The sequence below is a fragment of the Tetrao urogallus genome, assembly GCF_951394365.1.
Source record: "Tetrao urogallus genome assembly, chromosome: 2".
Taxonomy (NCBI): Eukaryota; Metazoa; Chordata; class Aves; order Galliformes; family Phasianidae; genus Tetrao; species Tetrao urogallus.
In genome coordinates this window covers 42569420-42581972 of record NC_136814.1, presented here as the reverse complement: position 1 = coordinate 42581972, position 12553 = coordinate 42569420, and the positions used below count along the sequence as shown (strand labels likewise).

General features: G+C 34.5%; 1 protein-coding gene across 1 annotated transcript in view; it reads right to left on the bottom strand.

The window, feature by feature from the left end:
- Positions 1-12553, bottom strand: part of PDE10A (phosphodiesterase 10A) — a gene marked incomplete at both ends in the record, with an annotated part of 155867 nt that overhangs the window by 14246 nt on the left and 129068 nt on the right. The window contains 7 exons of the mRNA XM_079550801.1: positions 1784-1939; positions 3400-3550; positions 5913-5996; positions 7877-8019; positions 9303-9489; positions 10115-10207; positions 12329-12471. Of these exons, the coding sequence (XP_079406927.1) occupies positions 1784-1939; positions 3400-3550; positions 5913-5996; positions 7877-8019; positions 9303-9489; positions 10115-10207; positions 12329-12471 (957 nt within the window). The remainder of the gene's footprint in view (positions 1-1783; positions 1940-3399; positions 3551-5912; positions 5997-7876; positions 8020-9302; positions 9490-10114; positions 10208-12328; positions 12472-12553) is intronic.

Genomic DNA, 12553 nt, shown 5'->3' with positions numbered 1-12553 from the left:
CTAGTGAACGGAATCTTCCATATTTGTAAGTTATGGCATAAACCAGAAATACAAGTGAATGAACAAAGTGGCTATAAAGGTTCAAGTGAAAACTATTGCAGGTTATTAGCATAAAATTAAAACTCATTAAGATAAACCCTGAAGGACTACTTGGTTTTCTTTTTTTCTTTTTTTCTTTTTTTTTTTTTTTATGTTTTAGGTTTTTTTTTTTTTTTCTTTCCTCTGTAACAGTTTCGTAAGTAAACAGAAAGGCTATTTGATTCAATATCAAAACAAGTCCAAAAAGCTGATCTACTATGCCTGTACTTCTAAACATTACCTGTGATCACTTGGGCAGTCAGTATCTGAGCTACTCTAGAGACCTGAATACTTATCTGTCTTTCCTCACACTCAGCTGGCTGTGACAGACAAGAATAAGAGGCAGCAGAGAGGCCAAAGATTCCCCATTTTTTTTGGTAAATGCAACTTCCATTGCGTTTCTGCAGTATAAATGCAAAATATTCACTAAATAATTACTGAATTCTGCTTCATATAGCCACAGTGCGACCGAGAAATGTTACTGGACTGAGGACTACTGTGCACAAACACATGAAGAATGAATACTAAAAAACTAATGCCATACCACCACTGAAGGATTCAATTACATCCTCACACATGGAGGAATATTCAGAGATAAAGCTTCCATTCCCTGATGAAATGTATATGATACCTAAAACCATAATCACAAGATGTGCTTCTGAATATAATACAGAATACGTATAATCCTAAAAGGTGATTAGATATTTAAGAAAATAAATATCTTCCCCCTGAAAGATCAGAAAGAAAGAGAAGTTAACAATGAATTAGTTAGCAGAATCAGTAGCATGGCTAGGCTATGCATTGGGCGTGTGCACAGTAAAGGAGAAACAGCCAGCACAAGTACATTATGCACTGGCAGCTGTTTCATAGGTGAGAGTTTTATCCTCAAATTGAACGTGAACAGTTTTTTCACCAGGGAGAAAACATCTGTGTGTCAGCAACACACTTTGATTTCCCAAAATGTATCTGCATGCTTTCTTCTAGCTTTCTGTTAATTAAACATGCAGATACGTTACCTTATAGTTGAACTATCACAGAATATTACCTTACTGGTCTTTTTTCCCAATTGCTGAAGAACAAAAGAGTACATCATAACATAATAAAATAGGCTTAAACTTTTCATGCGTGCAAAATTACCATTTGCTTCTAGGTAAAGACACACTTCATGCCACACATTTAACGTTCATGGAATTTATTACAGCAGGTTTTTAAGCTTCTCATACAAATGTTTGTCAGGTCTTTAATTTTTATTCAGAATTTCAGGACAGTTGAAGACATTGTTGAAACACATTCTACTGAAAATATATAACTAAGCGAGAAACTTATTTTCATTTTTGAACTGTGACTGTTTCCATTTTTGAAGTTCCCATTGCATACGGTTGTAAGGGAAATCCTCCCTGACCCAGAAGCTATTATATCCAGAGGAAGATCATTAATAAAGACCTTAAAGTGCACAGTATTTTTGTAACATCAAGATTTCGGAAAAGCTATGTTTTGCACTATTACTGAAGGCTTGGCTTGCTAATATTGAATGCTTGGGACCTTAGATTGCTGTAATAAATCAAGGCAAATCTTGTCTGTACTTCCAGATGAGCACTACGATCCAGAAAGTAAATTAAGCATGCTTTATAAAATCTACTTGGTAATGATGTGACTCATATATTCACCACTGGACACTACTGCACAGAAGACACATTAACCCTACCTGCAGGATGGACACAGTTTGTGAGAAGTGGTGCTGTTCCATCGTTGATGTGGAATAGAGAGCAGCTAGAGGGTGATCAAACTTCTGAAGGTAGCTGTTGCTGTAACCTCTGTGATCCAGGTCATGACATAGGCATGCAACTAAAAGACCTTTCCGCTAAAAAAAAAAAAAAAAAAAAGAAAAAAAGAGATGAACAAGAAAACTAAGATGCATTTTCTGCCCCTAGATGTCACTGTCTTCACAAAGTACTTCTAAACGTTGGACTAGTATTACACCGCCTTTAAATAGTGCACAGCAATGTTCATCAAAATTTCAAGAAACAAAGAAGTGAGGAAATACAGAATTAAAATCTTCTGTCTGAAATTCAGACCTTTTTATACCTTATAAGTTAGAAAACATTATTTCACAATCACGTTATTGGAGGGGTTCTGCTTCAGGAAGGAACTTGAGCAGTTTCTTGCATACTTTGCCGGCTTTAAGCACTACTACACAACTACTTGGTTAGCACTGGAAGTTAAGAGGCCTTTAAATATTCTCCAGTTGTGCAAATCTGCAGATTTTTGTTTTCAAAGGAACATAATTTTTTCAAACTTGCATAATTTTGCCGACTTACAGTATGAGCCTGGCATATGCCTCTTTCTTATTGCAGAGCCACTTTTCAAGACCTTTTTTAAAGCAGAATTCACTAAAACATATTCAACTGGACTTTATTTAATTTTATATTATATTTATATGCTGAACAAGAACATGTTTTTTCCAAACATACTTCTAGTAAACAATTTTGACTGAAATTTTCCCAAATGAATCTATTAGCCAGATGAAGCCTGGAATCTTGGAAATTACAAGTCAAGTGGTCAGTATTCGGCAAAATTATACACAACCTAAAACAGGTTCTTCCAGCCTGGAAGTTTCGGGCAGCATTTATAATAAACATCACTCTCAGCTGCACCTACAGCAATATAGGCAAAAAACAACCAGCCTCTCTTTATAGTGTGTATTAACACCCAACCATATAAGCCTTCTGTTTTATTACCAGAACTTTCACAGTGATCTAATTAAGGTATATATATTCTTATTTTTCTGAACTCCTTGCAACTATCTTAAAAAAGATGCACGCACACACACACACACACACACTAAAGAAAACTTTTATATAATAGAAGTTAATCAGTGACTAAACACAGACAACCACTTTCCTTCCATCCTTTCTACTCCTTTACTCATATATGCCAACTATCTCTGTGACACGAAGCCCTTCTCAATTTTTCTCCTACACAGAATCTCACAGATCTCCCAGAGTTCAAGATTCAAGGTGTTTCCTTCCTCTCAGTGCAGATATGACAGTTAATTGAATGATTAAAATAAAGATTATGGTTGTAGATGAACAGGGAGAACATTAAAATATAAACAGAGACAGCAAATCCGCTACTGCTGTGAAGGAAACAGACTTTGAAGAATTCTCCTTCCTTAAGCTCCCTGCTCACATCAACTCCTCTGCAGAAATCATGAGATCCTTTATATCCTAAACTGACAGGAAAACTCAAGCACAGAAGATCATCTAAGATAGTCAGTACTTCTTAATGAGATCTAGTAACTGATACAGTCATCACACCTACCTCCAGATCAGTGAAGAGCCCCTGGTTGTTCTGAAGTATGGCATACATGCAATGTGCAACTGTAACTGCATGCTTCCAGTTGTGATAGGGCACACGACGATAGTTCTTCTTCACAGACATAGTAAATCGGCAGAGCTTTTCAAGTTCAAAGCTAGAAAGAAATCAGTTTGGTGAGAGATGAGAAATAAGAATGGAAAAAATAAGGAACAGAGTAGGAAAAGATGTTCTTGCATTTATTCCTTGCTGGAAAGAAATGATTATGAGAGCATTCAAGTTTTGGTAAGGACAAAAACGTGCAGACGCTTGACAAAACTCACAGCTCAAGGCATCCAGCTCAGGCAAAACAATTACATAAACTTAGATAAAGAAAAATCACTTGAAGGTTTCCTATTCAGCCTATAAAATATCAAAACTGTCTAATAATCTAACTGTAAAATATTTTCAAAACATGAAACTAGAAGATTTTATGCAAAAACATTGAAGAAATATTCTTGTTTAAAACAACATTTCAGTGAGGTGCCAATACAAAAATTGTTTTGAATAAAAGATATAAAGATTCTCCATAATGACATAACGGAAAAAACATAACAAAACAAAACATTTCAGTGTTTCTCCATTTTCATCAAATGATATCATTTTAAATGATTTTTTTTTTTATCTTCTTGCTATATTAACATATGCATGCAAAATCAAAAATATTTTCATTAAAGTAATATTACAAAGTAGTTAAATAATAGTTATGCTTGGCTTATGTGGCTTAAGAACACTTTCAAGAGTTATATCCCGCAGTATCAGAGCTCTATACAGCATTTGAAAAGAAAGAATTCCTTTTGTTTACAGATTTATGTTTTCATTATTTCTTATATATCTCATGGAAGGAGTATTAATGTAGTATATGTGAGCTGAGGAAGTAAAGCTGGATATCTCTAGTTTATCAGGTAAAACTGTGAACACAAATTTACTATGCAGACCTAGTTAGAGAAAATATATTTCTATGTTTACGTGCTGAGAAAGGTAATTATTCTTCTGCTTTAGCCTGAACATGATATTAGTAAAAATAGAGGCATAGTGTTTAAAAAATAGCTTTAGACCTAACTTTTCATTCTAGAAAGTTAAGTCAGACACCTCTGATGTAATTGTTAAAATTACTGTTTAAAATACTGCATCACAACTCACAAAATCACACTAGTTGCTTTCAACTGCATACAATATCCATCCAATATCTATTCAATAGAACAACTGAAGCCAAAGAGAAAATCATTACCAATGTTACCTCAATGTAGACTACTACTACTTCCTCCAAAATTTCATTTTGTATGGATTATTAAAGTAGTAAAAAATTACTGTTTCATGAGAGAACAGAAATCGTAATGAGTACCAACGATTTTTCTTAAAAAAAAATCCTCCCTGTGCAAGACAGTTACAGATTACACAAGTGTATTAAGGTGTTAAAGGAACAATCTCTTCAATATAATTGAAATCAAATTTTAGTCCTAAAACAGCTGCAAAGTTCTTGAAGTCCTTTATGGAGAGCTGAGGTTATTTGTTCCTTCAGAAATTAAATACAAGTCTGTCAGTCCCAACAGTCTCATCTTCAAATGTTTCTCACTTTTGTTTTTTTTAATTTTGTATGTGAGATTTGAGACTCATTTGAAAAAATATCATGTAGATAGCAATTCTTTCCCATCAAAGTTACACCTTGAAAAAGCAATAATGATAGAGGCAAAAAATAGAAATGAAAACTTGAACCCAAATCTTGAATCCCAGCCATTCTTTCAGGAATGGAAATAACCTAATTATATTGAGCAGTACAGAACTATACTTAGACCAATCATCCACTTTGCAGTATTGAAGAGAAGAAGAGAAAGATCCCCAGGTTTGACAATATTTATGTTTTGAGGGCATGGAAATTCACCTTGTTATTAAGATGAAACAGCCAACAATAAATGCAGTTTGGAAGGAAAATACTTCCCTTCTCAACTGCCTATTTATAAATATTTCCACAATGTGATGAAGTTCCTTTCTCTAAGCAATGGGAATATACTTGGTCAAGGGACTGCTGATGTTGGCAATGGTAACAGATACTGAGAGAAAGGACAGTAAATGAAAGGACTTTAAATTCTGAAATTGCTCACTTCCATAATTAACGCACAATTATGCCGATAATTGATTTTAACAAGAGTACCTTTAATATCTTCACAACCCTCAGACTGAAAAGCAAAAGAAACCAATTTCAACTCAGAACCAAACAATACTTCTACGTATAGGAAGGACAACTGTTCAGACAATATCATGCGTTCTTTCATCTTGCTGTTCACAAATAGTAAGAATTAAAGACCAAGAAGCTAGGGCAAGAAGTTTAGTTTGCTTTTCACAGTCCTGTACAGATCAGGCAAAGCAAATAAGCTCCAAAGGAGATGAAGATGCTGCATGAGAAAATAATGAACTTAACATTTCAAAATAAATAAAACCATAAGTAATGGAGTTAAAGCAATAAATCATATAGTTCATACCAGGCCGTCCCACAGGACTGGTGAACCATGTAGACAAAAATGGCAGGCCAGACATCTTCATACGGACTGATGTCGAAGTGGTACCTAAGAAGAAAGTTTCACCTTAGTGAGAACAAATGCTCTTTCATTCTTCCTAAAAGCAAGTGAAAATAACTAGATAATGTGAATCTGACAGCATTTACTTGTTTCTGAATATACATAGAAAACTGACTTTACAGGCTATATCTTCCAGCAGTGTAGATAAATATATTTCTAGTAAGTTCAAGGAAACTATGTTGGTTAGCCTTTGGCTTTGCCTAATACATAGAAACATAAATATTTATTTAAGAATCTGTTGTTTAAGTAATGTACAAAAATCTGTGTTGACTCCTAAAATCACTTTCCTCCCATGAACTGTGTAAATGATGTATCTAATAATATATTAACTGGCTTTTTTCACATAATTTCTGTCAAAAATTTGATGAGACTTGGTCTAATTTTGCTGAAGTCACCTTTTACAGGCCAATAGAAATTGAGCACAAACTTAAAAAATCCAGCATTGAATACAGCATTTTTTATGTTTCATGAGCTAAGGATTTATTTCTTCTCAATATCAACATTTAGACTTAACATTAGGGACATGACCAGCAGAACTGTTTGTCCTTCTATTATTAATTAACCCCTTTCCCTGCACCTGCTGTGCCACAAGTCTTCTATTTACTTTCCACTGAACCTAGCTAAACATTTGTGCATGTATGTGGCATATCAAACAGCACAGCAGGTGCGAGAGAGCTAAAGGCAGCTGAATTGCATGGAAAATGGTTAAACGCATTCAGAGCCCTCGAACGAAAGGATGTGAATATAATTTAGAATGAAACCTGCCATCTTTAAAAGTAAAAATCATTTTGGCAAGGAGGTGGGTTATATAATGTCATCTAACAAAGTACAAGAAACTGTATTGCAAAGAGTAAAATTATATTAGGGCATAATCCTGCAAGCTGCTAATACACTGGCTTTCAAGCAAATCACTTCAGCATGTAATGAACTTTAACCATAGTCTCTGTTAAGTGGATGCTTGCATGATTTGTTTGATCGTGGCTACAGTCTCAGCACTTGACAGGAGTGAGCTCTAGAGATTAAGTTAAGAAAAACAGTTTAGACTTTCTGACTCAGAACTGTAAAGTTTTGATTTGAGGCACCCGGTCACTACAGCAGAATTTACTGTCCTGCCAGAAACAGTGACTTAAAAGCTCAGATGAGTCACATTGTTAGCACCACCAATCTAACACAGATAAAAGCACATCTTCAGTACTTGGCAGACCCTTGAGGTCTAACAGCAACTTATTTCAGAGAAAGCCTAAGACTATTCAGATACTGTAGACTAAAGGATGGCAAGTCCTTCTCTGAAGTTAGACCCTAACTTTAAAGCCTACTACCAGGGATTCGCAGTCCTGAATCATCTTCAGAAGTTTAGAGATCTGTATTCATTTTCCCCTCCTTCAAGAAATACAGGCAGAGGCATGAAACACATACACAGAAAAAAAAAAAAAAAAAAAAAAAAAAAAAAACCAGGAAGGAGCTGAATCTTTTACTCTAAAACATACAAGAAGTGGTGACATCATGCTATTGTTCTTAACTATTGATATACCGATCTCTGGGGCTCTGAGCTGTTGGTGACTTAGGACTTCTGGAAAGTTAGCTCATCTTTGCAAAGCTTTCATATAAACTAATGTAACTGCTGTACATATAGCTGTGGAAAATGCTACCACTCTGAAAACGTATAATTTTACACCTTTGAGAAACACATTTTGTTCACAGGTCAAGAAGTTTAACTGGGTATTAGATAGATAAACACCTAGGATACTGGGTTAGCTCTACAATAAAAGTGCTTCCTTAAACATCCTCCACTATACTTAGGGAAAACCAATCATTTTTTTCACAGACAGATACTGGTTGCAGTTGTTTGCATATTGAAAAATACTTACAGTTCAATTTCTTTATAAATATGTGGAGGCAGTGTACAGTGCATGAGGTTTTGCCACTCTTCTGCAGTACAAACACTGTGGTATGATAGTTTCTCCATTGTTACACGGTAAATACACTCTGAATGGCGAATTCTGTGGTACATCTGAAAAAGGGAAGTCATACATTAATGTGAGATTTCAATCAAGGAAAAAAGCATTTCCTTCCTGTATTCAAGCACTTATTCTTAAACCATTCATATACAAAAAATATTTGTGATTCTGGCTGCCCAACTTTACACATCACTGGAGGCAGTCAAGGCCAGGTTAGTTAGTGTCCTGGGCCAACCTTGCCTAGTTGGTGGCAGCCCTGTGCATACCGGGGGATTGGAACTGGATAATCTTGAAGATCCCTTCCAATACAAGTAATTCTATGATTCTATGTTGAAGTTTGGTACTGAAAAAATAAGTACTCTTTGTAATTAACTGAGAGTTTCACACAGCTATTGCAAACATTGTATGGTTTATGAACAAGTGAGGACACAGCAAAAGCAGTGCTCTTGAATATTAAGAAACACTATTAGAATGAGTGAACTTGCACACATTAGAATGATCACGTAGCCCCAGATTTAATTTATATGCTGGCCTCTTTACTTGCCTTGAGTCATGTGGAATAAGATTTAAGTAAATTTAGATAAAATCTGCTTCTTCAGTTTAATGGCAGTATGATGCAAAATGGTTTCATGTAAACTACCAGGCTTAACTGACATACTATCTTACCTCCTATTAATATGAGTGATGTATTCTGCATTCCATTTTTATACTTATGTAGCAATGACCATTCAATTGTTTGAACTTTCTACATGAATAGTAGGTTTTTTTTCTGAAAATATGGGGTTTAAACATGAAAGTAGTTATCCACCCTTTTCTAGCATTAAAAATCCTAACTATATATCACAGCATTTAAACGCGTACATTTACAATGTATATTCTTCAATATCAAGCTTATGGAGCAGAGAGAATACATGCAATCTTCATCCTCTTATTAAATTTCTAAAACTGAATACATATATATATGTATGAATAATATAACTGACTATATTATCTGAACTTATGAAGGTGAATAAGAAGCATATTTTCTAGTGGAAAACAATAGAAGATAGCACTCAATTTTCAGTCTTCTCTTGCAGTTTAGCTTTATAAAATGGAAGTACATAGCATACAATTATTTCAGGAAGCATCAAACAAATTTCTACCAGTCCACTAAGGGACAACTATTCTGCAAATAATTCAAGGACTCCTTGTTCCTTATTAATTCAATGAAATAGATGTATGGATCACTTCAATAGTCTGGAAGCTGAAACAGCAGATGAACTACTTAAGTAAGATTCTAAGTCTTTATGTTATAACCGACATTTTAGAAAACTGTAGAAAAAAGAAAACAACTCACGTTAGCACAGTGTAAGGCTAAAGCACAGAAGACTGCAAACATTTTAAAGTTGTTCTCATCAGTTTTAGAGAAGGCACTTCCACTTATTTTGTTCACCATCTGCACAACGCCTATTACACTTCCTCGGCTCACAATAGGCATGCACAGGATATTTCTGGTTGTGTAGCCCGTATAGAGGTCTACTTCTCTGGAGGGCCAAATAAAAGAAAGAAAGAAAGGAAAAAAAAAAAAAAAAAAAAAAAAGAGAGTCAATATTATTTATTAGTACCAACTGCTTGCTTCCTAGGAAAGAGGATTTATAGGACATAGTGTCAAGGTAGACATAATTAGTACACGCAAAAAGTTCACCTCAAAAGTTTTCAAGTATTTCCATCTACGCAGTCAGATTTAGAAACAGTTTCTTAACCCTTTCATTTCCATTTTCCATTCTTAATCCTTTCATTTCCATATGCAGGATAAATAATCAATACTTCATTACCTATATAGTTTGATCATTCATTAAATTAAATATGCTTAGGTACTTACACATGTCCTTTGTTAACAAATTTTTTTTTTTTTTTTTTCACTCTTAAAATCTGTAACAGGAAAAAATAAAATTCTTCTCCTGACATATATATTAAAAAAAATAATAATAATTTTTTAAAATTATTTTATCTTTAAAATATCTGTAACGGTAAAAGTATATAAAGTGATATCTATAGGTTTGCTCCCTAACAGAATATCAAAGATCAGTGAATGAATCTCTAATACGAAATGTAAGTAGGAAATAGCAGTTTGGTGAGTTTTTTCTCCCCTAGTGAATAACATGTTACCTGTTAAAGCGTGGATCTGCATAGGCATCTGGGATGTTAAGGACTTCCCCAGTTCTTGCCACTTGACCAGCTATTCCTTTTTCTATAGAAAATCTGCAATCATAAATAAATAAATAAATAAATAGGTGCATTAGTCACACTAAGAACTATCTGGAAAGCTATTTTTCCACTGGAGTCTGTCCTGGGCACGGTAAGAGACATTTGCTCCTGAGCAGCGTCATGTTGATGCTTTTAGGAGAAAAAACTAGAAGACAACTAGTAGTAAATAAAATAAAAAGCACATGCTCAGACAGATATTTTCTGAAAACTTTCTGAAAATACTATGTATACGCAGACGAAAACAAAATATGCCATGGTAGGACATTTTAGTAACAAAAATTCAATGTCTTCAATAACCCTGGGGTTGCACCTAAGAAATACGACATTTGAACAAAACCTATGACTTGTGTTTACCTTTACAAGACATCAATTTCATCATCACTTTTACATATTTATTTTTAACTTAGACACATCATGTACAATACAGAACTTGGTTATTCATGGGGCAGATAGATTTGATTAAAAACAAACAAACAAACGAAAACTTGAAAGAAGACCAGTGGAAATGTCAAAGCTAAACATCATATGCATTTGCTATATACACTTCAGAATAAGCAGCATGTTTCATCTCATGACGTTCAAACAACACCATGGTAATAGCTACATAACTAATTACCACAAGATAATTAAATATAGCAAGCATATTCAGGAGTTGAATCAGAAAAGTCTGCAAGTCTCTATTGCTAAGAAATAACTCTCAATTGACATAAAACAATTATAAAATATAAGCCTAGAATGATTAGTGGAGAAAAAAATACGAAGTAAGAATCATATGTGGAACACTTTCGAATCTAAACATGCCTGGGTAGTATCATGCCCTTACTGATGTTAGTGTCAAAGCTGCCAGTTTTCATCGTGTACACCCAGATTTTAGTCTAGTTTCTATTTCTTATTATTTGAACAGTATACCAATTTCAGCTCTTTCCTGATAACTGACTCAGCGTCACTCTTTTACAGATACTAAAGTTATATATCACTTTCAGTACACATCACTCTTGAAATGGTTCATACCTTCTTATTCAAATTTACAATAATTTTCATATAGAAAGATAAAGATATAAGCAAAAAAGAAATTATTAAGGAGTATAAAAGTGCATGTTAAAGTAGGCCACCTTCTCTAGCGTACTGCACCTCCTTGCCTGTTGGCATATAAACTGCACCAATTTTGAGTGCTTCCACTTGCAGTCATACAACATAATAAGTGGGTGCAAATTTGTCAAAAGGGGTTCAAGTGATGATATGAATCACATCCCACATTGGCTCAGAATTCTAAAAGTAAAAGATGGAATTTTAAAAAATCTGAAAAAATTCACTGTTGAGTGTTTTAATAAAATTTTGGTGCAGGATATATAGTCATTCTTTCTAAAAAAGCCACAGGTTTAGAACCCATGTCTCTCTAAAAATTTCAAGGCATATCTATTAAAGAATTGTCACTTTTAAAAAATAAAAAATGCTACATTTATTTTGACATTTTGCCTCCTTCACTGAAAATATGTAAAAGCCTAACACTTGTGGGAAACAGAAATACATATCAATTTCACCATTTCAAACATACTTCAGAATCACATTTCCTTAAAAGTTTTAAAATACTTTAAATTCACTTCAGAAAAATTAAGAATAAAACAATGAACCTGAAATCTTCAAAACCAATGACCAGTTCATACTAGATTCTATGCCTATTCCATCCACGAGAAGTACAAATTGCATTTCCTTGCTTGGGATGTGCTTGAATAGCATGAATTTCAATTCCTCTCAGGAACCCTCTTGGGAAAAGTCATCCCATACTGGTAGACCTACGGATTAGGTGCACCTTTACCCGCACCTTTACCTACCTCAGAACACCTCTGTTTTTTTCCCAACATGATTTCCAAAAGGACCGCCTCCGGAAGACGGCATTTCCAGGAGTGACGTTATAGCTTCAGAGACGTTGTTTCGATGGCACTGCAATGTCATTCCCAGAAGTACTACCTTCTGGAGGCGGGTCCTGGTGGGAATGATATCACAGTATGACAAGTATTGTCAGGGTACCTGCAGATAGGCACAGCGACTGGGTAATAAAATGCCTGCAAAGCCCTAGTTACAAGGAAACTGCATTCTTCAGCTAGCTACTCTCACCTTATTTCTTTGGTCTTCTTAAAAACAGGTTTCCCATCATTTTCTTCTCCAATATCAAAAAGATCTGAGTACAGCTCCTTATTTTTGTGGTCAACCTGGAAGAGTGCACACCTATCTGCATTCACCAGGTTTTTTGCATATATCTACAGACAAAAGATAAAACTAAAGTTAATGGTCATGGGTTAACTTCACTTCAGTCACTTATCTGATAAATAAATCTGTTTT